The 27,499-nt window shown below is 40.2% G+C and overlaps 2 protein-coding genes across 2 annotated transcripts; both read right to left on the bottom strand.

Annotated features, from left to right (window-relative positions):
* Window positions 1-18,586: 18,586 nt before the first annotated feature.
* LOC110911770 (GDSL esterase/lipase At5g45950) lies at window positions 18,587-23,840 on the bottom strand. The gene is made up of 5 exons (XM_022156421.2): window positions 23,449-23,840; window positions 22,623-22,753; window positions 20,406-20,639; window positions 19,211-19,457; window positions 18,587-18,901 (listed from the first exon to the last, which is right to left on the bottom strand). The coding sequence occupies exons 1-5, from the start codon at window positions 23,741-23,743 to the stop codon at window positions 18,705-18,707; spliced, it is 1,104 nt and encodes a 367-aa protein (XP_022012113.1). The 5' UTR covers window positions 23,744-23,840; the 3' UTR covers window positions 18,587-18,704.
* A 181-nt stretch (window positions 23,841-24,021) lies between these two features.
* LOC110913795 lies at window positions 24,022-24,552 on the bottom strand. The gene has a single exon (XM_022158615.1). It carries the CDS (start codon window positions 24,550-24,552, stop codon window positions 24,022-24,024), a length of 531 nt encoding a protein of 176 aa, XP_022014307.1.
* Between the last annotated feature and the right edge of the window lie 2,947 nt (window positions 24,553-27,499).

Raw genomic sequence — 27,499 nt, 5'->3', positions numbered from 1 at the left:
TGCAAACTTTCAAGTATTGACCATGCAACTTTGTAGTCTCCGAATCTTGGGTCCTTTAATCAGTATGGGGACCATGTAGTCAACCATTGCATGTCTAGCCATGCACTTACACCTTTTGGAATCTAGTGGGAGGTTTGAAATTGTCAGAAGTATTAAGAATTTACAATGAACATGAATTGATTCAAGTTCCATTCTTTTAATCAAGAATCTAAATTCCGAATGTGCAGCAACATTTTAAAGAACCCAATTTCCATATAAAAATGGAATTTATCTATTTAAGAACAACCGGCTAATATATCAGATGTTTATCATAAACATTTAAGGTCTTGGGATTTACAACTTGGATCGCTCAGAGGTATTTTAATAACATGTCGCCCTTCATAAATCCTACCATACATCTTTTATTTGATCCGGGTTCCTGACACGTTTGTCTTACATGACACGTGTCTTTATTTTATTGGGTATGATTTTTTCGAGGTGTTACAGATACCAATCTGTCACACCCCAACCGATGGCGGAAACATCGGGGTGCGAGCACTAGGCGTTCAGATTGCTCATGAGATTTCCATAACACTATTGTTTCAATAAAGAATAATTGATTTCATGCAAATAGTCTAACAAACATCATCACCAGTATCACATTACAAACCATATCCTAAATTGTTCAAATTGTTCAAAAGACTAAATTAACTAGGCGACGTTTCTAAGCATCTCCTAGCTTGATTTCCATGTTCCATCGCAACCTATCAGCCTGCAACATGTATTAAAATATCAATACAAAAGTATTGGCGAGTATACAGGTTTGATATTAGCATAATAGATTAAAACAACTCATATCCATAATGTAAGCAATAAAAAATAGTTCCAGCCGTGCTCGTGTCGCAGTCCACACAGTGATAGCCCAAGTATCCCGATGCTTTAGTGTTTACCCAAGACTCAAGGTAAACTAGAATCCTCCTAACAATACCCCCTGAGAATAATGGGAGAGGTGCACCCCCTATTGCGCAACTATTGTTAAGGCGGAACTACACACCCTGGATTAAACGTCACATAGCACAAAATAGAATACTAGAATGCACAAGTTTTCACATACACATAGGATAGAGTTTAGACTTCAAAAGATTCAAGTTTATATAGAATACATGTTACACCCCAAAGTTTAAAAATAAAAAAGGGATCAAGTATACTCACAGTGATGGCTTAACAGTTGTAACTGTTCTTGGATCAAAGGGAACTCTTTTTAGAATTAACCTAATTAGATTACAATAGGATAAGAGTCGGGCAGAATAACGAGATTGCGTAATGTGTCGGAAACAGTAACTGGATCGGATGGCTGTCTGATCGGATGGCTATCTGATCGGATTGCCAGTCGATCGGGTGACCTGTGTGTGAGAAACTGGTGGCTGCCCGATCGGATGGCCATCCGATCGGGTTGCTGCTTGATTTAAAATCCACAAGGTGATGGGGGATAGGGTGGCTGCCCGATCGGATTGTTGTCCGATCGGGTTGCCACTCGATCCAAGTGTTAAGTGCTCTGGTTCCTCTGATCAGGTGGCTGCTCGATGGGATTGCTATCCGCTCGGGTTGCCGTTCGATCAAAGGTTCCAAGTTTTAAGTTTCTGAAAAAGATCTAAGAGTTGAAAAGTTTCAAGGCTAAAGGACAAGTATCACCTGATCGGGTGGCTGCTCGATCGGACGGCTGTCCGATCGGGTTGCCGCTCGATCGGGCGAACCTTGTTCCCTTGTACCCTTTTGTAAAATTTTCTAAGTCTAAGGATGACGGCATGGCATGTATTGAGACAATGGCAAACTCATCGTCGTACAACCATTTTGATCGGGTGGGAACCACCCTAGTCCGATCAGTTACTGTTCGCGATACGTTTATGTCAAATCCATATTCCGGTCGTCATTCTCCGGTAGAAATCCATCTTTAAGCCGACTCTAGACTAATAATTAAGTCTATAGTCCATTCAGAACCGGATCTCACCATTTAAAGTAAGGAGTTGAAGAGAAGATGAAGAAACTCAAGTTTTATATGAAAAGGTCTAGATTTAATTTAGATTTAGTGTAAAAACGTATGAAATTCCTTAGATCCAAGCTAGATCTTGCCAGAAATGATGTCATATAGTAGTTTGTACAAACCACCATGATGACATCACCAGCAAGAACTCAGATCTGAGAGATTTCACGATGAAAAGTGTGATTTCAAGGTAGAATAACATAGAGAATGAAGTGTAGATCAAGAAAGTACAAGGATCTAGCTTAAAAAGTACCGAAATCGATAGGAAAATGAAGAAATGTAGTCTGCGTGCGTCTGGTCGAACAGGACTGTCACATCAGGGAATAAAGTGATGTGACAGGCCTATTTATTGTGTGGAGGGGAAAGGAAGCGATGTAGCATGGATAGGGTGGTGGCCCGATCAGGTGGTCATCCGATCGGGTGGTCATCCGATCGGGTGGTAATCCAATCGGACTGCCACTTGGCCAATCCACCCTTCCAGCATTCCTGATTTTTTTATTCGTTTTGCGTGTTAGATTATGTGTTGCGTATTATTGAGTAATAGAATAATTAGATTACATCATCAACATCAATAGTTCCAAAGATTAATAGATTCCGCCAGTGACAAGGTTCCAGTCTCTCGTTCAACCAAGAATCAAGTTTCACGAGTCTAAGGAGTCAAGCACCAATTAGATTTAGACATTCCAAATATAGATTTAGGCATTCCATCCTAGTTTTAGACATTCCAACATAGATTTAGACATTTCAAATATAGATTTAGGCATTCCAAACATATAGATATAGACATTCCAATGATAAAGACATTCCACACGTAGATTTAGGCATTTCAAGCATTTAACATAGACTTCCACATAGTTAGAGGCTAAAATAACAAATAGACAAACTTTAGGGACTATTCTTGACAAAATCCTAAAGTTTAGGGACGTTAGGCGTTACAGTCTCCCCTTCTTTAGGAGATTTCGTCCCCGAAATCTTAGATGAAGACTGCTCGAAGAGCTGCGGATACTTGGCCTTCATATCACTTTTCAACTCCCAAGTGAATTCGGCACCACGCTTTCCTTCCCATCGAACCTTAACAATGGGAATTTTGCTGCGCCTCAGACGCTTGACAACTTGATCCATGATTTCGACCGGTTTCTCCACAAATTGGACGGCTTCATTTATTTGCAAATCTTCAAGGGGAACCTGCAGTTCCTCGTCGGCTAGGCATTTACGTAGATTAGACACGTGGAACACCGGGTGCACATTGTTTAGTTCTTGTGGCTGGTCGAATCTGTACGTCACCTTGCCAATCCTTTCAAGTATCACGAAAGGACCTACATAGCGAGGAACGAGCTTTCCCTTCTTACCAAAACGAACCACTCCCTTCCAGGGAGATAGCTTGAGTAGAACTCGGTCACCAACATCAAATTCCAGAGGCTTGCGCCTTTTATCAGCACAGCTCTTTTGTCTGCTCCTAGCCTTGATCAAGTTATCATGGATCTGAAGGATCTTATCCGTTGTCTCTTGAATAATCTCAGGGCCAGTGAACTGTGTTTCCCCAACCTCATGCCAACTGAGAGGAGATCGGCATTTTCGTCCATACAAAGCTTCGAAAGGAGCCATCTGAATACTGGAATGATAGCTATTGTTGTACGAGAATTCTATCAATGGTAAATGTACATCCCAGTTACCACCAAAGTCGATGACACAAGAACGGAGCAGGTCCTCTAGGGTTTGAATAGTACGCTCGGTCTGTCCATCCGTCTGAGGGTGAAAGGCCGTGCTAAGATTCAAGTGCGAACCCATAGCGGACTGAAATGTTTGCCACAGACGTGAAGTGAAACGACCATCACGGTCAGAGATTATGTCAAGAGGGATGCCATGACGGCATATAATCTCATCGGTATAGATCCTAGCAAGTTTCTCCACTTTATAATCCTAACGAATAGGAAGAAAGTGGGCTGATTTAGTTAAACGGTCAATGATCACCCAAATACTGTCCATAGCAAGACAATCCCACTTCCAAACGAGGATTTTAGGTTGCTCTAAAAGTCCAGAAGGACGCTGATGTTCGGCTTTTACCTTCAAACAGGTAAGGCATTTAGAGACATACACAGTAATGTCCCTCTTCATACCAGGCCACCAGTAGGTTGTACGCAAATCATGGTACATCTTATCAGCGCCTGGGTGAATAGAATAACGGGATTTGTGGGCCTCGTTCATAATGAGCTCACGGAGATTGTCGCGATCTAGCACCCAGATGCGATTTAGATAGTACTGAAGACCATCAGATCTAGTTTCGAGTTGATTAACGTTAGCGCCAAGAACTTCAACAGATAAACTTCCTTCATTAGTTGACGCATACTGAGCTTCGCGAATACAAGCATGAAGATCACTAGACATACTAATAGCCTTGACATGAGTCTTACGACTAAGAGCGTCGGCCACTACATTCGCCTTACCAGGATGATAACGAATTTCGCAGTCGTAGTCGTTAAGTAGTTCCACCCAACGTCTCTGTCGCATGTTCAGCTCTTTTTGGTCAAAGATATGTTGGGGGCTCCTATGGTCGGTGAAGACCACACACTTAGTACCATAAAGGTAGTGTCGCCTAATCTTTAACGCAAAAATAACCGCACTAAGCTCCAGATCGTGAGTAGTATAGTTTTTCTCATGCACTTTGAGTTGACGAGATGTGTAAGCAATGACCTTGTCCCGCTGCATGAGCACACAGCCTAAGCCACGGTTCGAGGCATCACAATACACCACGAAGTCGTCATTTCCATCAGGTAGGGTTAAAAATAGGAGCATTGCACAAAAGGTTCTTAAGGGTCTGAAAGGATTCCTCCTGTTCGGGACCCCAAACGAAAGGTTTCTCCTTTTGGGTTAGAGTAGTTAGAGGAACAACGATTTTTGAAAAAATCCATGAGGAACCGGTGATAATAACATGCCAATCCTAGAAAAGAACGAATCTCAGACACGGATTTAGGCGTACACCAATTCTTCACTGCCTCGATCTTAGAAGGGTCAACATGAATATCCTGACTGCTAACAATATGACAAAGAAATTGCACTTCATCAATCCAAAATTCACACTTAGAAAATTTAGCATACAGACGCTCTCCACGTAAAAGTTCGAGCATAAGACATAGATGGCGAGCATGATCAGCTTTAGACTTAGAATAAATAAGAATATCATCAATAAAGACTATAACGAAATGATCCAAATAAGGTTTACACACACGATTCATAAGGTCCATGAACACTGTAGGTGCGGTGGTCAGTCCAAAAGGCATAACCACGAACTCGTAGTGTCCATAACGAGTACGAAATGCGGTTTTTGGAATATCATCTTCGAGGACACGTAGTTGATGATATCCAGATCGAAGATCAATCTTAGAGAAGCAGGACGCGCCTTGTAGTTGATCAAACAAATCATCAATGCGGGGTAGAGGGTAACGATTCTTCACGGTAAGCTTATTAAGTTCACGGTAGTCGATACACATACGAAACGATCCATCCTTCTTCTTGACAAATAACACGGGAGCACCCCACGGAGAGGTACTTGGACGAATAAAACCCTTGTCGAGTAATTCATGTAGCTGACTATATAACTCTTGCATCTTGGAAGGTGCAAGACGATAGGGAGCCCTGGCGACAGGAGTCGCACCAGGTACGAGATCAATACGAAAGTCGACGGATCTAGGAGGAGGAAGACCAGGTAGATCCTCAGGAAAGACATCAGTGAAATCACACACAACTGGAACATCGCTTATGTTCTTCCCCTTGCCCTTTTGTTTCACCACGTGGGCCAAGAAGGCAAGGTTATGTTTACGTAAACTCCTGTTCGCTTGTGTGCATGACATCAGCCTTAGTCCTTTCGAAGGTCGGTCTCCATAGACATTTAGGATATCACCAGACGGTAGAGGAAGACGAACAAGCTTCTCGTGACAAACAACCTCAGCATGGTTCTTACGCAACCAATCCATACCGATAATGACATCAAAACTACCCAGTCGCATGGGTATGAGATCAATGGAAAAGACGTGATCGTTAAGAGTCAGAGAACAATCACGCAAAATAGAATTAACAAGAATCGATTTGCCATTTGCGACCTCAACAGAGAACGACTCAGGTAACTTAGAGCGTGTATAATTTATCAAAGACTCAAATTCCACGGACACAAAGCTTTTATCGGCACCAGTATCAAATAGGATCGAAGCATAAAGGTTATTGACGAGAAACATACCATTCACCACATCGTTGTTGTTGCGAGCCTGGTTAGCATTGAGATTAAACGCTCGTCCACGAGCGGATGCTTGGTCCTGGTTTAGCTGGGGGCAACGATTACGAAGATGCGTAGTATCTCCACAATGAAAACATGCACGAACAGCATTGACCGGTTTGGGATCCTGTAGATGAGCTGGAAGAGCTGCTTGAACTGCCTGAGCTGGGGCTTGCTGAGCTGGCTATGCAGGGTTAGCTTGACGACAGTAGGGAGTTGTGTGACCATAGCGGTTACAGTTGGTACACAGACGACATGCAGAAGCAGTATGATGATGAAAGTTGCAAGTTTCACACTTAGGGTAAGACCCAGTGTATTGCTTCTTAGCTTCTGGAACAGCAGGGTTAGCAGCAGCAGTAGCAGGAGCAGGTTTGGCAGCAGGGTTTGCAGCAGGAGTAATGGCGTTACATCCAGAACCCTGGGATTTCCTTTTCTTGTTCTTGCTACCGCTTGGCTGCTGGGTAACTTGGTTTGCAGACTTGGAAGTAGCAGGGGTAGCAAACTACTTATCACGCACACGATTGTTGTTGATCCTGGATGCGAGACGGTAGACTTCCTCAATAGTGTCTAGTTGGGCCGCTTCAATAGAATCGCGCATGGTAGGAGGTAGACCATTGATGTACTTGGTTATCATTCGGACATGCCACTCTCCTCCTCGTCTTCGGCGCTAGGCTACGTTTCGTATTTTGTTTCTCCATCCACACATACGTAGTGTACACACATTGATTTCATTAGAGTACACGATAGAATTCGCATAGGTTTCACATAGGTTACGCAATGGACCTTTCATAGCTATAAAATTCAACAACAGACACTAAGTTTCGCATGGCACTTGGTACGAAAGTTGGCAACATGTCGGAAACACTTATATATAGGAAGTACCAGGGGCGTATCCACCATGCTTCGGACACGTCACTTTCCCCTCGTATTCCATGCCATGTTACATCTAGTGCCTTACAATCACATTACCACATAGTTTACACATAGAATAAAGCTTTGTAAATTTAGTTCGATCTGAGATTAGAATTAATATTTTAGGTTGCGGACACACGTGTGAGTAGTGCAAAAACATACCAAAAATGAACGAAGAATTGAGTTCAAAACCACATACATAAAATCGGGATAACATAAAAGAGAGGCTTACAAAACATAGGATTGTTCCGGGTAGAGGAACGGTGACTAACCAAAGTGATTCGGACTCCTTTCTAACTGAGGTAACGTGTCTTGACTTACTTAGAAAAATACGTCATCGATGTTAAGCCTATGATATTTGTTCTTTTAGTCATTCTACATTCCTAGTTGATTGGAACTTTGAGACTTTGGCGAGACATAAAACAAATCAAGGAGTGGGACTAGTTATCAAGGTCTGAGTTTCACCTCTAACTTAACAACGTCGTACCCTAATATCATTGGTGCTTATCCGCAGATAAGACCTACTAGAATAATACGGGGATTTTCCATCAAGGTTTGGACGTCACTCCTGTCTTGAAGGCAAATCTCGTGCAAAATACAAACACCGATTAACAGTGTTTTCCAAGTATAAAGTGTATATTATGTTAGCCTTAGGAGAGGCATGTAAGTTTAACAGGAATATTTGCTTCTAGGAAGCAGGTACGGTAGAATACATGAGTCTTAAACAACAAATAAGAGTCAAAGTTCCTAGAACTATAGACTAGAGCAAGTATTCCTACTTATCCTAATTCCCAATAGTTATGGCTCTGATACCAATCTGTCACACCCCAACCGATGGCGGAAACATCGGGGTGCGAGCACTAGGCGTTCAGATTGCTCATGAGATTTCCATAACACTATTGTTTCAATAAAGATTAATTGATTTCATGCAAATAGTCTAACAAACATCATCACCAGTATCACATTACAAACCATATCATAAATTGTTCAAATTGTTCAAAAGACTAAATTAACTAGGCGACGTTTCTAAGCATATCCTAGCTTGATTTCCATGTTCCATCGCAACCTCTCAGCCTGCAACATGTATTAAAATATCAATACAAAAGTATTGGCGAGTATACATGTTTGATATTAGCATAATAGATTAAAACAACTCATATCCACAATGTAAGCAATAAAAAATAGTTTCAGCCGTGCTAGTGTCGCAGTCCACGCAGTGATAGCCCAAGTATCCCGATGCTTTAGTGTTTACCCAAGACTCAAGGTAAACTAGAATCCTCCTAACAATACCCCCTAAGAATAATGGGAGAGGTGCACCCCCTATTGCGCTACTATTGTTAAGGCGGAACTACACACCCTGGATTAAACGTCACATAGCACAAAATAGAATACTAGAATGCACAAGTTTTCACATACACATATGATAGAGTTTAGACTTCAAAAGATTTAAGTTTATATAGAATACATGTTACACCTCAAAGTTTAAAAATAAAAAGGGGATCGAGTATACTCACAGTGATGGCTTAACAGTCGTAACTGTTATTGGATCAAAGGGAGCTCTTTTCAGAATTAGCCTGATTAGATTACAACATGACAAGAGTCGAGCAGAATAACGAGATTGCGTAATGTGTCGAAAACAGTCACTGGATCGGATGGCTGTCCAATCGGATGGCTGTCCGATCGAATGGCTATCCGATCGGATTGCCAGTCGATCGGGTGACCTGTGTGTGAGAAACGGGTGGCTGCCCGATCGGATGGCCATCCGATCGGGTTGCCACTTGGTTTAAAATCCACAAGGTGATGGGGGATAGGGTGGCTGCCTGATCGGATTGCTGTCCGATCGGGTTGCCACTCGATCCAAGTGTTAAGTGCTCTGGTTCTTCTGATCGGGTGGCTGCTCGATCGGATTGCTGTCTGATCGGGTTGTCGTTCGATCAAAGGTTCCAAGTTTCAAGTTTCAAGTTTCTGAAAAAGATCTAAGTGTTGAAAAGTTTCAAGGCTAAAGGACAAGTATCACCTGATCGGGTGGCTGCTCGATCAGGCGAACCTTGTTCCCTTTTTCCATTTTGTAAAATTTTCTAAGTCTAACTGATGTGCGTTAGGTGTAATATTATTTTGATGTGTATTTAAGCCCTTTTTACACTTTTAGCCAAGTTTTAAATTTATAAAACACGATATTCACTAACACTAAACACACATATGGGCAAGTGCACCCATCGTGGACGTAGTATAGTGTTGGTAAGATACCGAGGTCGTCCAAGGACACAAGAGCTTTTAGTACCGGTTTATCCTCAACGTCTAATCAAATCAAAAAGGTTAGAAAAATATTTTAAACTAAGAAAAATAAAAACTAACTAAATGCTGAAAATAAAAATAAAATAAAAACAGATAGACAAGATGAATCACTTGGATCCGACACGTGTATTAGTATAACCTTTGATTATTTTCGCACTTTTGCACTTGTTTAAGAGATTATCTTAGTTATTGTAGTAGGCCCCTCTTTTGAAGGCGACGTTACCCTCAACCCAGTAGTTTGAGTCAGCAAGGATACAATCCTAAAGGGTCGGATTATTGAAAGATAATGAATTAAGTTATTAATGCAAATTATGGTAGGCCCCGCTTCTGGCGGTGACGTTACCCTCGGCTAAGTAGTCTGAGTCAGCAGGGATACAGTCCTAAATAGCCGGGTTATAGTATTAATAGTAGTTAACTTATGAGGGGGTCAAAGAGTTTGGATCCCCGCCATCCAATACCTATGGGCATTGAAGGAGATCCTACTAAATTTGACCCAGGTCCCAAGCAGGACCTCTAAACGCTGAACAAGGGCAAGACCTTTACCAAACCGTTCCCTTAACCCCCGACCAGGTAGCCAACATACCTCCATATAGACCGTGGAGATATGAATGGTGAAAATCTTTTATTTTATATAGACAGTAAAATAACGCCAAGACACCACGGACAAACGATAAGGAAAGATCACCTTCAACATAAGTAACTAGTTATTAAAGTCATTAATACAAAACCAAATAAAAAGTGCAAAAGATTAAAAATAAAAAGTATTATACTAAACACTTGTCTTCACCAAGTGATGTAAGAGACTTAGGCAAACATGGCCTTGATTGTCAAGAACTCTTACGATCAATCTTGGATCCCGAGACGACTCACACACTCTACGATGGACAATGGATGATGGTGGTGGATGATGGTGTTATGGTGGTGGTGGGTGGTGGATGAGGTGTGAGAGAGGTGGTGTGCCAAGGGATGAGAGAGAATGAAGCCAAGCTCCTCTATTTATAGGCTGAACAGAAAGCTGGACACGGCCCCGTGCCCGCCTGACACTCTCTCTCCTCATTAATTGTAATTGCGAATTACAATTAATGCGCCTGCTGTACTTTCACCACGCCCCCGTGCTCGCTGGACACGGCCCCGTGGTGGGCAATGGAAGCTTCTACTGGTTTGTCTTTTCTGCTGCTTCCTGGGCACGCCCCCGTGTTCGCTGGACACGGGGCGTGTTCAGACTCTGTTTCTTCCTTTTTGCTTTGGGAGGTGCCGTTGAAGGTCCGGGCAGTCTACTTTTGTTCCTTTTCTTGTATTTATGGTAGAATTAGTGGTCTTTTTGCTTCTTTTGTGATTTTGAGCTCATTTCATCCTGAAAATACAAAAGGAAGACAAAAACACTCTTTTTCCAACATTAGTACTTAAAAAGGGTTAGTTTTATGCCTTAATTGATGTGTTTTATATGTTGCATTTTACACACATCAAATACCCCCACACTTGAACTTTTGCTTGTCCTCAAGCAAAACTCTTTAAATGTGGCTTACACTCCCAAATAAAATAGGTAGAAGAGAAGTTTTTTAGCTTGTCCTAGAGTGTCGGGAATCCAAGGTTTTTTTTTATAGGCTTTATTTTTATTTATTTACAATCCTATTCGTTATGATTTATTTTGAACTTTTCATAAGATAAATTACTTATTTGGGCATAGCATGCCTTATTAAAATTCCATTTATATACAAGTTCACATACCTCACGGGAGATCACTCAACACTCGGCCGAAGGTGTATATTTTAGTGAATCACTCGAGAGCGGCACGGAACTTACGTCTTTCCATAGGCTTGCCAAGCAATCAATCCTCCTCCTTTTTAACTTTTTACCTTTGTAAATATCAAGAGGACTTTTTTTTTTTTTGGGTGAAGGCTTGGGTTTAAAGGTGGGTGGTTGGTTAGTGGTTAGTAAAAAGGGCGAAAAATCGTAACAAGCGTCGGTTTTCGTGAAGTACCTTATTTTTAGTGACTTTTTATTTTGAAGTATTTCTCCAAACAAGCTTTTATAGCTTTTGTTTGTTTTTGACTTCATCATCATTTTTTTTTTTTTTGATAGTCACATAAAAAGGTGAGTTTACGAAAAAGCGAACTTGTTACTAAAAAAAAATAAATAAAAAGGTTTTTGGTGGGTAGAAAGGGTTTTTGGGGTAATGAAATGAAAGGTTTAGGCTCAAAGGGGTTTTCTAGGGGGATTTTGGGTAGGTAAAAAAAATGAAAAATAATGGTTTTGAAAAAAAAAAATAGTTAGTCCTAATGCCTCCATCATTTACTTACTTGGGTTTAAGTTGGTAAGGACCGGGAATGTATCGTCGTGGCAAGTTCTAGATTTGTAAGGACCGAGCGGCTATTCACACAAGAAACGAAAAATGAGCATTTAATCTAAATATGTGTATTTTTATGCTCAATAAAGGCTCAAAACTCACTTTTGTGGGAATGGGTTTTTAATGTGACCAAGCATATATAATCGAATTTTAAACTAGGCTTGTTATGCCGTTTCATAATTTTCTTATGTTGGTTCCTTTTTTATCACGACGCTATCGGTTGTAAACTTGTAAAAATATAACCTTTTTTAGAACTTGTTCTTCCCAACTTAAACTAAGACAAGTAAATAAAAAAAAATGAAAAAGTTTTTGAAAAAATTTGGGGTGTTTAGCGGTTCCAATAGAGTTTTGTGTAAGGCTTGTGTTTAGGATTTTGCAAAATTTCAAGGTTTTAGCATCCCCCCCACACTTAAATTACACATTGTCCTCAATGTGTCCAAAAATAATATTTTTGGTTGATTAGAATGTATAAAAGTGTGTTAAAAAGCAAAGATTTTTGTTACTGGCATCCTGGACACGGCCCCGTGTTCACCGGGCACGACCCCGTGGTCAAGTGCCAGTAACAAAAATTTCAGAATTGAAACAGAAGCCTGGACACGGGGGCGTGTCCGCTGAACACGGCCCGTATCCAGTTACCTGAACTGGGTGATTTTTCTGCAGGGGCTCAGCACGGGGCCGTGTTGGTTGGGCACGACCCGTGTTGAGCCTTCTGTGATGGAGATTTTTGTCGGGTTGCTCTGTTCTTCGTGCATGGTTCCATTTTTTCTCGTTCCCTTTTTCATCTATTACCACCATGAGTGTGTTTTATTCAAAACAACCATCAATCATAAAAACCATCATAACATTGTAAATCATAGAGAGACATTTCATAAAGATAAAGACTACATAGATATTAAACTTATGGAGTTCTAGCCCTATGTTTTATTTTAATTTAGCAAAATTTCCAAGAAGATACTAGTCTTGGTTAGATAAGGCTTTGTAGAACTCCTCCTTTCGGGTACGGTTCCCCTCATATGTCGGCAAGCCACTCCTCTACCTCCCTTGGGAGGAGAAAAGAGGGCTCGTTTGCATTGGTTTGAGGAGTTTCAACTTCCGCTGGAACTTCTTGTGGGTTTTCCATAGGAGGTTCTGCGGGAAAGTCTCCCCACCCGGTAGGGTTGTTAACACCGAGTGCCAAGTTCCAGTCTTGTTGTGGAAGGACTGGTTCCATAGGGGGTGCTACCAAAATGTTTAACCTTTGGTGCAAAAGGTTAATCTCTTGGAAGCTGCTTTCAAGTCCCATTGTAAGATCGTTAATACGGTCAATGAGGACCTCCTCTACTGACGTCATTTCGTCGAGAGCTTCCCTTAGCGCTATCACGTAGTGCACAAGTGTAGCTTCAACGGAAGGCCTCCTTCCCCTTCGGCTGTTTGAGGAATGAATGGATGATGTTTCGCTGTTTTCACTCGCCATTCTACGAAAAATAAACCAAAAGCAGTTTATATGACGAAACAGTTTCTGGACAAGGCCCCGTGCTCATTGAGCACGGCCCCGTGTTCATCTTTCTGCAGAATTTTGGAGCAAAGAATCTTGGGTTTTTAAGTTATTTTCTGAGTTTATGCAAGTTTTTTGACAGTAAATAACTTTAAACAGTGTTACATAACATGTTTTTACCAAGATTCTATAACCAAAACTCATTGTTCCCTACCACAAAGATTGAAAATTCAAACTTTTCATGGTAGTTTTTGAAGAAAGATGAAGAAGAAGGAAATGTCTAGAAGAGGAAAGGACAAGATGGGTTGTTGGAAACTTCTTTTAGACTTACCTAGGATTGTTTGAGAGAAGATTCCTTCAAATCTCTGTCCCCAAGTTGGTCCAAATGTGCAGGATTTTTGGCTGCATTTATAGAAAATGACAGCCTGCTGGACACGGCCCCGTGTCCGCTGGACACGGCCCCGTGTGCAGATGAAATTCTGACACAGTTTGTCCGTATTCTGACGTTCTGATCAGAGGGGAATCTTTTGGTGGACACGGGGGCGTGTTGGCCGGGCACGGCCCCGTGTCGGAAAGCTGTCTTATGAAGTTTTGTCTTTACTAAGGAGCTAATCTATATCGGGTGGCTCTTGACTTGTTGGAACAACCCCAAAGTGCCTAAGATACCTTAATTGTCCTATACTAAGGCGAGAACGCAAGAGGTTATCGGTGAGGGTAATTCCTATTTTCATTCTAGGTGGACAAGTCCAACCCTTTCCCGGGCTCTCGTTAAAGAAGGTGTATGCCGAATCGCTCAGGTCTATGTATGCATCGAACGAAGTCGATGGGGAGTCCTTCACGGCACAATCGACACAGGGACGACTATCGTCCGCGTCTTTTTTAGGTAAGAAGGTATTTTCGGGAGCAACGAGGTTGTCGGAATGCGGTTCCAACATTTCCTCATGGTCATCATCTTGGGATGGATCTAAAAAATCCTTCCTAAGTTCTTTTGACCAATTGAGAAGTAGTTCTTCTAGTTGAAATAGCTCGTCAAGGAGCATTTCTCCTAGAATATCTGGCTGGGCGCATTCGAGGGAGAAATAGTGCTTATTTTTACTTTCGCCCCTCTTAAGGTTACAAGGAATCGGTGGGTCTATATAGTGGGGCCTATAAGTGAGGAAGAAACATTTTAATTCCTCATGTTCGCCTCCACATATTCGACACCACAAACCATACGAGTGCCGAAAGTAAAAAGAATTACTATCACTCATGTTTGTGTCAGAAATTACCAACCGCCGGGATCTAACGGTTCTGTTTTCAGTAACTGAATCTTGGGCACGGGGGCGTGTTGAGTGGACACGACCCCGTGTTCAGCCTACTGTCTGTCTTAAAACAGGATTGCCAGTTCCAATGATTGAGCACGGGGCGTGTTCAGCAGGCACGGCCCCGTGTTGAGCTCTGCAGAAGCTAAAAATCTAAGAAAAAAATCCTAAAAAATTAAAGAAAAATAAAAATACGATTAGGCCGTTGATTCCTAACTTTCTTAAAATCCTTGTGTCCCCGGCAGCGGCGCCAAAAACTTGATGTGCGTTAGGTGTAATATTATTTTGATGAGTATTTAAGCCCTTTTTACACTTTTAGCCAAGTTTTAAATTTATAAAACACGATATTCACTAACACTAAACACACATATGGGCAAGTGCACCCATCGTGGACGTAGTATAGTGTTGGTAAGATACCGAGGTCGTCCAAGGACACAAGAGCTTTTAGTACCGGTTTATCCTCAACGTCTAATCAAATCAAAAAGGTTAGAAAAATATTTTAAACTAAGAAAAATAAAAACTAACTAAATGCTGAAAATAAAAATAAAATAAAAACAGATAGACAAGATGAATCACTTGGATCCGACACGTGTATTAGTATAACCTTTGATTATTTTCGCACTTTTGCACTTGTTTAAGAGATTATCTTAGTTATTGTAGTAGGCCCCTCTTTTGAAGGCGACGTTACCCTCAACCCAGTAGTTTGAGTCAGCAAGGATACAATCCTAAAGGGTCGGATTATTGAAAGATAATGAATTAAGTTATTAATGCAAATTATGGTAGGCCCCGCTTCTGGCGGTGACGTTACCCTCGGCTAAGTAGTCTGAGTCAGCAGGGATACAGTCCTAAATAGCCGGGTTATAGTATTAATAGTAGTTAACTTATGAGGGGGTCAAAGAGTTTGGATCCCCGCCATCCAATACCTATGGGCATTGAAGGAGATCCTACTAAATTTGACCCAGGTCCCAAGCAGGACCTCTAAACGCTGAACAAGGGCAAGACCTTTACCAAACCGCTCCCTTAACCCCCGACCAGGTAGCCAACATACCTCCATATAGACCGTGGAGATATGAATGGTGAAAATCTTTTATTTTATATAGACAGTAAAATAACGCCAAGACACCACGGACAAACGATAAGGAAAGATCACCTTCAACATAAGTAACTAGTTATTAAAGTCATTAATACAAAACCAAATAAAAAGTGCAAAAGATTAAAAATAAAAAGTATTATACTAAACACTTGTCTTCACCAAGTGATGTAAGAGACTTAGGCAAACATGGCCTTGATTGTCAAGAACTCTTACGATCAATCTTGGATCCCGAGACGACTCACACACTCTACGATGGACAATGGATGATGGTGGTGGATGATGGTGTTATGGTGGTGGTGGGTGGTGGTTGAGGTGTGAGAGAGGTGGTGTGCCAAGGGATGAGAGAGAATGAAGCCAAGCTCCTCTATTTATAGGCTGAACAGAAGGCTGGACACGGCCCCGTGTCCGCTGGACACGGCCCCGTGCCCGCCTGACACTCTCTCTCCTCATTAATTGTAATTGCGAATTACAATTAATGCGCCTGCTGTACTTTCACCACGCCCCCGTGCTCGCTGGACACGGCCCCGTGGTGGGCAATGGAAGCTTCTACTGGTTTGTCTTTTCTGCTGCTTCCTGGGCACGCCCCCGTGTTCGCTGGACACGGGGCGTGTTCAGACTCTGTTTCTTCCTTTTTGCTTTGGGAGGTGCCGTTGAAGGTCCGGGCAGTCTACTTTTGTTCCTTTTCTTGTATTTATGGTAGAATTAGTGGTCTTTTTGCTTCTTTTGTGATTTTGAGCTCATTTCATCCTGAAAATACAAAAGGAAGACAAAAACACTCTTTTTCCAACATTAGTACTTAAAAAGGGTTAGTTTTATGCCTTAATTGATGTGTTTTATATGTTGCATTTTACACACATCACTAACGATGACGACATGGCATGTATTGAGATAATGGCAAACTCATAGTCGTATAGCCATTTTGATCGGGTGGGAACCACCCCAGTGCGATCAGTTACTGTTCGCGATACGTTTATGTCAAATCCATATTCTGGCCGTCATTCTCCGGTAGAAATCCATCTTTAAGCCGACTCTAGACTAATAATCGAGTCTATAGTCCGTTCAGAACCGGATCTCACCATTTAAAGTAAGGAGTTGAAGAGAAGATGAAGAAACTCAAGTTTTATATGAAAAGGTCTAGATTTAACTTAGATTTAGTGTAAAAACGTATGAAATTCCTTAGATCCAAGCTAGATCTTGCTAGAAATGATGTCATATAGTAGTTTGTACAAACCACCATGATGACATCACCCTCAAGAACTCAGATCTGAGAGATTTCACGGTGAAAAGTGTGATTTCAAGGGAGAATTACGTAGAGAATGAAGTGTAGATCAAGAAAGTACAAGGATCTAGCTTAAAACGTACCGAAATCGATGGGAAAATGAAGAAACGTAGTGTGCGTGTGTCTGGTCGAACAGGACTGTCACATCAGGGAATAAAGTGATGTGACAGGCCTATTTATAGTGTGGAGGGGAAAGGAAGCGGTGTAGCATGGATAGGGTAGTGGCCCGATCGGGTGGTAATCCGATCGGATTGCCACTTGGCCAATCCAACCTTTCCGCGTTCCGGTTTTTTTATTCGTTTTGCGTGTTAGATTAAGCGTTGCGTATTATTGAGTAATAGAATAATTAGATTACATCATATAAACATCAAAAGTTCCAAAGATTAATAGATTCCGCCAGTGACAAGGTTCCAGTCTCTCGTTCAACCAAGAATCAAGTTTCACGAGTCTAAGGAGTCAAGCACCAATTAGAATTAGACATTCCAAATATAGATTTAGGCATCCCATCCCAGGTTTAGACATTCCAACATAGATTTAGACATTTCAGATATAGATTTAGGCATTCCAAACATATAGATATAGACATTCCAAAGATATAGACATTCCACACGTAGATTTAGGCATTTCAAGCATATAACATAGACTTCCACATAATTAGAGGCTAAAATGACAAATAGACAAACTTCAGGGACTAATCTTGACAAAATCCTAAATTTTAGGGACGTTGGGCGTTACATAAAACCCACTCACTTTAAGGTTGAACTAGTGATCTGCGTCTAGTCTCCCATCGTCAACATGTGTCACAGAAACTAATGGCGGGGGCAGGAATTGAACCTAGGTTACTTAGAACACAAGGTCTCTCCCTTACCACTCAACTAGCAGCTCATTTCAATTATCCCCTGATTAACCGTTAAGAGTGTAAGTTTAACACCTTTAGAGGTAGCGTGACTCTCTCTTAGTTTGTCAACTCATACTCTCATACTTCTTTCTAAATACTTGTTGCGTGACTCTCTCTTAGTTCGTCAATTCATGCTCTCGTACTTCTTTCTTAATACTTGTAGTTCGTCAACTCATACTCTGGTACTTCTTTCTAATACTCGCTTCTCTGTTATATGTTCATAGTTATACTCATTTTAGGGATAGACGCTTGGATGCACAAGAAATAAATTGACTTTAGCATTAAGGTGTCTCCGGGACCCCTTCTAACGGTTCATTTATTTACAACTCAAATCAGTTGAGGAGAGAGGAGGAACAAATCCTTGTGGTCACTAACACATCATAAATACGGGAGTTAATTGCCAAAATGGTCCCTGAGGTTTAGGCAGATTTGGCATTTTCGTTCAAAATGACACTTTTGTACTAAATTGCCGCCAACGTTTGTAACATTTTGCCATTTTCATCCAAACCACTAAAAATAAACTAAGTTAGTGGTTTGTATGCAAATGACAAAAAATTAAAAACGTTGGGGGCATTGGTACAAAAGTGTCATTTTGGACGAAAATGACAAACATGCCCAAACCTCAGAAACAATTTTGACAATTAACTCTAAATACGGGTAACATGAAAACGTGACTGATTCTGAAAAAAAAAAAAAAAAAAAAAAAAGCCTCTTATTTTACAACAACAAACCACATAGAAATAACATCGTTTATCGTGACTAAAACTAATTAAGAACCTAGAGCCAAACAACATATGCATGCAATGGATTTAATACGATTATTTGTTGCCTTGAATACTCGTGATTAAAGATTCCATCGCCTTGTCTGCAATGATCGAATACATATTTTCGGTAAAATGAACGGCATCCCAGTAGACGTATTTTGAATGATCTCGACATGTACTTAACCCCTTTAAGGCCGTCCCAAATTCTGTTAATCCGGATCCACAACAACCCTTTTTCGTTACTGTAAAACCTGTCAGTTTTGAATCAATCAAAATGTTAGCGTGTTCCTGTAGTGTAGTTCATCTTAACAACAGCCTTTTCTAGAGTTGGATGACCATTAGTTGTAGTTAGTTCGTCCGTTTGTCTATAGTGATCGGGCTATGATTACCCAGTGGTATATGACTCAGTGACGAAACCAAAACCTTTTATCCAGATGGTAATTATAAGGTTCTATACAAATTTAATAGACATGACATTAGTAATTGATTTAGGGGATAATTAGCTAGTGTATGTAAATGGAAGCATATTATCAGGAAAGTAGGTAACAAGTGGTACTAACCATATTTTGATGGGCATTGTAAGATGTTTTGGATGACACCATAAATGTCAATAAGGTCAGTTCTCATGTTTAGTGTTTCGTTGAGTGTAGACAACTTTGCTTTCAATAAAACGTTGAAAGAGAGAGCCACTTGGTTCATATCTTCATCACATTCAACACTGTTCCTTAATGTTCTTATCAGAGGCATGCACCCAAATGGCTCCATCCCAACAACCGCCAGTCTTGTCACTCCGAGTGAATGCATTTTCTACAAATTGCATTAAAGATAGAAATGACACCACTCTACTGTTTGAGCTTTGAAGAAATAACTCAAAATGTTGCTTAACACACATTAAAGAACTTGATTTGCAATAATAACTACTACATATACATGTATGAGTAATGCATTGGTAATTTTGTTTCTTTTTTATTTTAAAAGCTCTTAGCTAGCTTACCAACTTTTATAACCAAGCGGTCGTCGAATAGGCCATCTTACCCGTCTCGTTTCAAAAACGAGATGACGCCAAAACTTGAAACTACTTTATTTTTTGGTGTAGATTTAAATGTTAATAAATATAAAGTGTAAAATAAACAAAACATGAAGTCTCCCCTTCATACTTGACATTATGCAAGCGTTTATGGGGTTGGTTTTTTAATTCGTGGTAATTAAATAATGAGTCGAATGGTCGACGACTCCCTCAACCCATTATTTATTGGCAGGACTAGAAACCAAGTATACTTTCAATAAACCCTTGCATTCTAACTAATGAGAAGAAACAAAAAAGTAAAGAAACAATTTATATAAAAAATCATTTCTAAAGATTTTCAATAATAAATAGTATTTTAAATCAAGGGTTTTTGTTTTTCTTTCAAGTTTAGAGTGTTAGTGATTTTGTAAGAAAACAATATTTAGTTCACATTTTATAAAATGTTTAGAAAATCTTTGATACATAACAATAAACTTTAATGTATTTATGTATTTTTGAAAGTTTGCTAAAACGTATCTACCTTTAACTCTTTTGTATAGTGCAAGACACGATGTTTGTACCGGGCAAACATGGCGACCAAGCAAATCAATCGGTCACAGGCTAGGGACAAATAACAATTCAGTCTATGAAATAGTAAACCCTAGAAATATTCTTTGAAAATTCAGTAATATAATGATATGTTTCTATTTCATTTGCTAAAAGTTGAAAGAAAAATATTTCACGCTTACCTTAACATAAGTCTCCATGCAATTGATCAAGTAACGTTGGTATTGAGCGATGGTGAACCTTTGGGATCGAGTAGGATCAATGTAGTAATTCTGTAAGAAGTCATTTGTACCCATGCTCAAGACGAACACTGCGTTCTTCACAATCTTATGAGCATTATCTTTTCCAACAAGCTTTTCCATACGAATCTTGTACTCCTGGAAGTACTCCAGTTGCTTGCTAAGAGGTATAACATTCTACAACAACAAAATAAAAAATAAATAAATAAATAAATAAATATCAGTTTTAGTGTTTTACCAACTATCGATCTCTCAGTTTGTATACATAATAATAATATAATATAATTTGTTATATATATACATAATTTAATCTGCTATAAAAAAACAGTTTGATTAGAATAAATAAGTGTAAAAGATGATGATAATATGAAAATATAAAGGATTCACAATGATGTTTCTAGGTTGGAAACAAAACATGTGTCTTTTTCAAGAATATGTAGAAATGTGACAGGTGGACATGTTTGTAGGTATTTGTAGCATTTTACCAATGTTGTAAAAATCGTGACTAGTCGGTGATTAATCACCGATTAACCATTAGTCGGCTAGTAAATGAGTAATTTTTCGTTAATCAGTCCATTAATTGCTGGTCAGACCTAGTTGGGCCTAGTCGGTCGGCCAAAAATCAGTGATTCCGACCAGATTCTGGCAAAAAACCTGTATATTCCGCCCAAAATCTCTAAATTCCGGCCAGTTTCCAACCAAACCATGTGAATTCCAACAATTAATCTTGTATACTTAAAAAAATGAGTTGAGTAAGAATTAAAAACTAGCCACTTAAAATATTTATCTATAAAAATGTGTATATGTATACATAAAACTAAAAATTACATATAAAAAACCCGATTCGATTAATCCCGAGTAGTCGCTAATCCCCACCTCACCGGCCGACTAGCGACTAGCGAGTTCTCCAACCTTGCATTTTACATTATAGATGAATGTGTGATATGTATGGACCCCGTGTCTTTATGAAAAGGCCTATCTTGTTATTTAAAAATTGAGTTAAAGGCCTGGTTGGTCCCTGTGGTTTGCAAAAATTACAGACTTGTTTCCAATAGTTCACTAATTACAGAGTTGGTCCTAATAGTTATAATTTTTGCACTCGGTGGTCCTTATCACTAACCTTTGTTAGTTTTTTCACTTAAATGTGTGTCAAATTACTATATTAACCATGAATAATTAAAAAAATAAAAATAAAAATAATAATAAAGGAGATAAGGACCCACTACTCATCTTCTTCAAAACCCTTGTCTCTCTCTCCTTTTCAAAAAAATTTAGCCACCACCTCCTCCTTCACAACTTGCAACCACCTCCACCACCTCTACATCTCCACCTTCACAAACCACCACCACCTTCACAAATTAAACCCACCTCCGATAATATCCCAACCACCAATGGAAGCATCTCCAGCGACTGTTTCAAACTCCGACGACGACCAACAACCAGAAGTAAATGTCGGTGGTGCTGAGGTTGGTGACGACGGTGGGTCAATCGACGGTGGATCTACGAAGGTTGGTGACCGGAGTACCGACAGAAACCGGTGGCCGATTAATCGCAATTGGAACAGCTGAATATTTAATCGTCGGAGATTGGAACAGTCGCAAGAGATGCTTCCATTAGTGACCGGAGTACCGACAGAAACTGGTGGCCGGTTTGTGAAGGTGGAGATGTGGAGGTGGTTTGTGAAAGTGGTGTTGATCAGATGGCGAAGGTGGTTGTGGTGGAGGTGGTTGCAGGTTGTGAAGGGAGGAGGTGGTGGCTGAGGTTTTGGAAGGGAGAGAGCGACAGGGGTGATAAAGAAGATGAGTAGTGGGCCCCTATCTTCTTTATATTTTTTTAATCATTCATGGGTAATATAGTAATTTCACACGTACTTAACTGAAAAAACTAACAAATGTTAGTGATAAGGAGCACCCGAGCGCAAAAGTTACAACCATTAGGACCAACTCTGTAATTAGTGAACCATTGGGACCAAGTCTGCAATTTTTGCAAACCATAGGAACCAACCAGACATTTAACTCTTTAAAAATTTGTCAAGTTATAGTTTTCTTTCCAAATTTAAAACGTATGTCAAAATATAGTTTTCAACCACCTAATTAACAACTACTATAAGCGCGTATTTGTCATATATGATTACGTTAAATGTTTAAGATTGTGACTTACAGTGATATTTGCTGTAAAATCATCAAAACCAGATCCACCTGATGCAAAACTAACACCATGCACCAGGTCTTCTTCCTTAAGGTTTCGATCCAAATAGGCTTTGATTTCCTTTGTGTAACCTAGAGCAGCAGCTGCATCCACGAATAGTGGTGTAAACAATTAGGGTTTGAACCTTGGCTTGTTTTGTCATTTGAGCTTTATTTCTAAAGCTCGAACTCGCCTCTTGTAAATAGCTTTTCAAGCTTGTTTTCTACTCGGGCTCTGGTATATTATTATCTATTTAAAATTATAGTTTTTCTTACCACATTATTTTATTTTGTTACTTATTATATTTTTAAATTTTATGTAAATATGTATATTTAACAATAAAAATTATACAAATAATATGCTTCTTTAATTAAGCTAGCGAGCGTACATGAGCTCGATAAGTTAAGCTCAGAACTGGGTTGGCTTATTAAACAAGCTTATTTTATGTTGGGGATCGAGTTCGAGCTTATTTAAGCCTGACTCGATTCAAAGTTCAAACTTTTTAGCAAGCAGATTCTTAGTAGCTCATGAGCGATTTGGCTCGTTTAATTACACCCCTATACACGAGCTTTTTTTTTTTTTCCTACATACGCATTTTGTTGGAAATGCGTCGGAAACAATGTTTTCTAGGCATTTCCAACGGAATTTGGTGTAGAAAATCCGAGATTTTTCTAGTAGTGCATTCATGCATGCATGATTTACTTACAGGACAAGGCACCTTCTACAAGTTTCAAATCATGCATGGTGTATTATTGATTCAGTGTTTGTGCTACAAGATCGATTACATAAAGCTAGTTACCGATGAAATCTGTAGTAAGTCTGCCATTCGTGAACCGTCCCGTCGGTATGGAATGACCGAAATCTTTCCCGTAAGGCAAGAAGTTGCCTTTGTGCCATGTGTTTGGGAGATCGTTGTTGTTACCGGGATCGACACCAGAATCACCAAACACCAGAATGGATGTAACGTTATACTTGGCTGCAAGAACCCTAAGTTTTTGGGCACTCCCCATCTTGCGTGCATTGCATGTGACTGCAGCCAAAAACAAGACCGTTAGCATTACTATGTTAAGTGTCACCCATGTTATATGTTTCATTTTCAATTTATGACAAGAAGATGTTAAAGAGTATGTTGTTGATAGAGAGATAGATATTGTTGGATGTGTATCAAGTAGAGATCGCTTTTATTTGGATGTGTATCAAGTAGAGATATCTCCTTGGCTTTTATATACATGAATATGGGCATTAAATGCTTTGTAGGTATAAAGTGGATCGTTATAAATAATTTAACCATTTAATTTTTTTTGAACGGCAGAATTTTATTAGAAAAAGCAAACTAGCAAGATGCTAGAAGAAAAAAACAAAGCCAAAAAGATTACAGAATATTAAAATTACACCAGTTAGACCAATCGAGCGTATGCATTTTTGCTCTGTTTTTGATCCATAAGAAACTTGTAGCTTTGATATCTGCCCATAATCTTGAGATGTCGACTCTAATGCCCGAAAAGACTACATCGTTGCGAAGTTTCCACAAGCTCCAGCAAGTAGTAAGAATGATGGCGTGCACCATTTTTTTCATTGGCTTCGGCCAGTTGATATGCTCGTGAATCCGTAGAAGATCCGAAATGCTAAAGGCATAGATAGGAGGAATGGAGAGCCATCTAGACACCATATGCCATATCACTGAACTAATATAACATGATCCAAAAATGTGCTCAACCGTTTCATCCCTTTCACCGCATAGTGGACACGAAAGTGAGGCCAAAGTAATGTTCCTTTTTGATAGTGCCGATCTAGTTGGAAGTCGATCCAGATTCATTCTCCACCCGAAGATATTTACCTTTCGAGGAACCCAACGATTCCATTCATATTTCTCCACGTCGCTTTGTATATCACTGTTTTGCATTAGTTTTTTAACTTCACTAACCGAGAATTCTTTTGACTGTTCAGATGACCATCCCCAACTATCAACGGAATTGGAAGTCGATCCAGATTCATTCTCCACCCGAAGATATTTACCTTTCGAGGAACCCAACGATTCCATTCATATTTCTCCACGTCGCTTTGTATATCAATGTTTTGCATTAGTTTTTTAACTTCACTAACCGAGAATTCTTTTGACTGTTCAGATGACCATCCCCAACTATCAACGGAATTGGATAAGGAGACTTGAGAGATGATGTCACATAGCTCCGAAAGTTCCATTGTCTCCTGTTGCGTAACCGGTTCTCGAGCCCAGCACCATTTTGGGCCGATGACTTGGCCATTTGCCGTGGTTTCTAGTCTTTCCCGAACGCAGCAACCTTTAAACTTATCCAAGCTAAATAGAGCAGGAAATCTGAATTTTAGTTGCCACCCCATTACCCAGTTATCGGTCCAGAACTGGGTGTTAAGCCCATTACCCGTCTTACTCACAAGAAGGTTGCACAAGTGAATGTTTTTGTTACGAAGAGTTACTTCTTTTTTAACAATATTGTTCCATACACAAGACAAACCTTTCCTGGAAGGTAAGAAATTACCGTGCCTCGGGTTATGGTGAATAGACGTAATGACTTTTCTCCACAGCCTTCCGGGCTCCGATTTGAATCGCCAAGCCCATTTTGCTAGTAGACTGCAGTTCGCGTTTTGAAGAGGGGTTAAGCCGAGGCCCCCCTTTGAGATTGGAAGTGTGACAATCTCCCAACGAACCCAGTGCATTTTATTTCGAGCATCGGTGTCGCCCCATAAGAATCTCCTTCTAAGCTTCTCAAGCTTATCAATTACTTTCCCGGGTGCTTGGTATAGTGAAAAGTAATAGAGTGGTAGAGAGTCTAAAACCGACTTAATAAGCGTCAATCTACCTCCAATGGATAAGGTGTTTGCTTTCCAAAGAGATAGGCGATGCTGGAAAGTGTCAATGACCGGAGTCCAATTTTGATAGCGGTTCATGTTTCCCCCAACCGTGAGCCCGAGATACGAGAATGGTAGAGACCCGCAATTGCACCCAAGAAGATTAGCCAAGTGATTGTTTTCTTCCACCGACGTGCCAACCCCATAAAGGCAGGATTTATGAAGGTTTATATTTAGTCCAGAGACTAAGTGGAAACACCTCATAAGACGATGAATATTCATAACATTTTCTTCCTCCCATGTTCCAAGAAGCATGACATCGTCTGCGAAGACGAGATGTGATACAATTGGACCGTTGTTCGGAAGAGAAATGCCATTAATAAGGCCGGCCGAGGTAGCACTGATCATAAAGCTTGAGAAAGCCTCCATGGCAAGGATGAAGATAAAGGGAGAAAGCGGGTCGCCTTGCCTTACCCCTCTGAAGCTTTGAAATTCACTGGTTGGTGAACCATTCACCAGTACCGAAGATCGTGATGAAGCAAGGATCCCATTAATCCAAAGTCTCCATTTTTGCGGAAAGTTCATTTGCTGAAGAACAAGGTCGATGAAACCCCGGCTGATAGTATCAAAGGCCTTTTCGAAATCAATTTTGAATAAAAAAGCCTTTGATTTGCATTTTTTGGTCCATGATACGATTTCATTGATAATGAGAGGCCCGTCTAAAATATTCCTATCCGATAGATAGGCCGATTGTTCTTCCGAAATTATCGAAGAGATAACAGATTTGAGACGGATTGCAAGAACCTTTGAGATTACTTTACTAATACAGCCGATCAAACTGATTGGCCTAAAGTCGCTGAGGTTTATCGGGTCGTCGACTTTAGGAATAAGAGTGATGAAAGATGAGCAACAACCCATAGATATTACCCCATGAGAGTGGAACCGTGTCATGACTTCAAAGAAGTCATTACCTAGTATGTCCCAGTAACGCTTATTGAAGGTGAAATTGAAACCATCCGGACCCGGTGCCTTTTCTCCCCCGCAATCCCAAACTGCGTTTTTAACTTCATTAAAAGAGAACTGTGAAGTTAGAAAGATACCTTGCTCATGTGATAGTTTTTTGATGTGATGACAGGAGAAGCTTGGTCTATCCGCAATCGGTTCAATAAATTTCCTCTCAAAAAAATCACGAACTTCTTCTTTTACTCTTGGCGGATCCGTGCACCATTCCCCATTTATTGTCAGCCCGTTAATACGGCTTTTTGAGATTCTGCTGTTGATATAACCATGGAAAAAAGATGAGTTTTCGTCTCCGTCGATCGCCCATTTAACCCGAGACTTTTGTTTGAGTTCGCTTTTCCTACTCTCCCTTATTTCGGAAATTTTATGCTTGTAGTGAGTGTAATCGGCTGCTTCGACTTCAGAGAGGTCTCTAAATTCACAGATAGCATCCAGGTTCTTTATGGCTTCCATCGAGGCATTTAGGCACTCATCTTCAGCTTTTCTGACATCTTTGATCCACACTTTAATTGCGTTCTTGATTCTTTTTAACTTTCCAGCCAAGATGATATCTGGGGGTCCAACAGGGATGAAAGTGTTGACTGCTGAGCGGACCACATTGTCAAAACCAGGCTTTGACAGCCAGTCATTAAAGAACTTGAAAGGGATGTGACCATAATCAAAGGGTGTCGTGTTCAAAACAAGAGGACAGTGATCTGATAGATCCCTCGGCAACGCTCTAAGTGTAGCCGATGGCCACAGGTTCAAAAATTTGTTGCAAATCAACATGCGATCCAATTTACTAAGCTTATTACCCCCGTTAAGCCATCTAGTAAACTTTGCACCATTCATACTATACTCAGAGAGATCTGCCTCGTAAATAAAGGAGTTGAAATCCGAAGCCGAAGCTGGATCAAAATTACAGTTCCTTTTTTCATCCGCAGTTCTTACCTGATTGAAATCTCCTAGTATAATCCATATGCCTTCTTTGCACGCTTTTAGAGTTTTGATCTCGTCCCACAACG

Source organism: Helianthus annuus, chromosome 15, assembly GCF_002127325.2.
Source record: "Helianthus annuus cultivar XRQ/B chromosome 15, HanXRQr2.0-SUNRISE, whole genome shotgun sequence".
Taxonomy (NCBI): domain Eukaryota; kingdom Viridiplantae; phylum Streptophyta; class Magnoliopsida; order Asterales; family Asteraceae; genus Helianthus; species Helianthus annuus.
The sequence above is the reverse complement of the archived record's forward strand: the minus strand, read 5'-3'. Positions and strand labels throughout refer to the sequence as shown.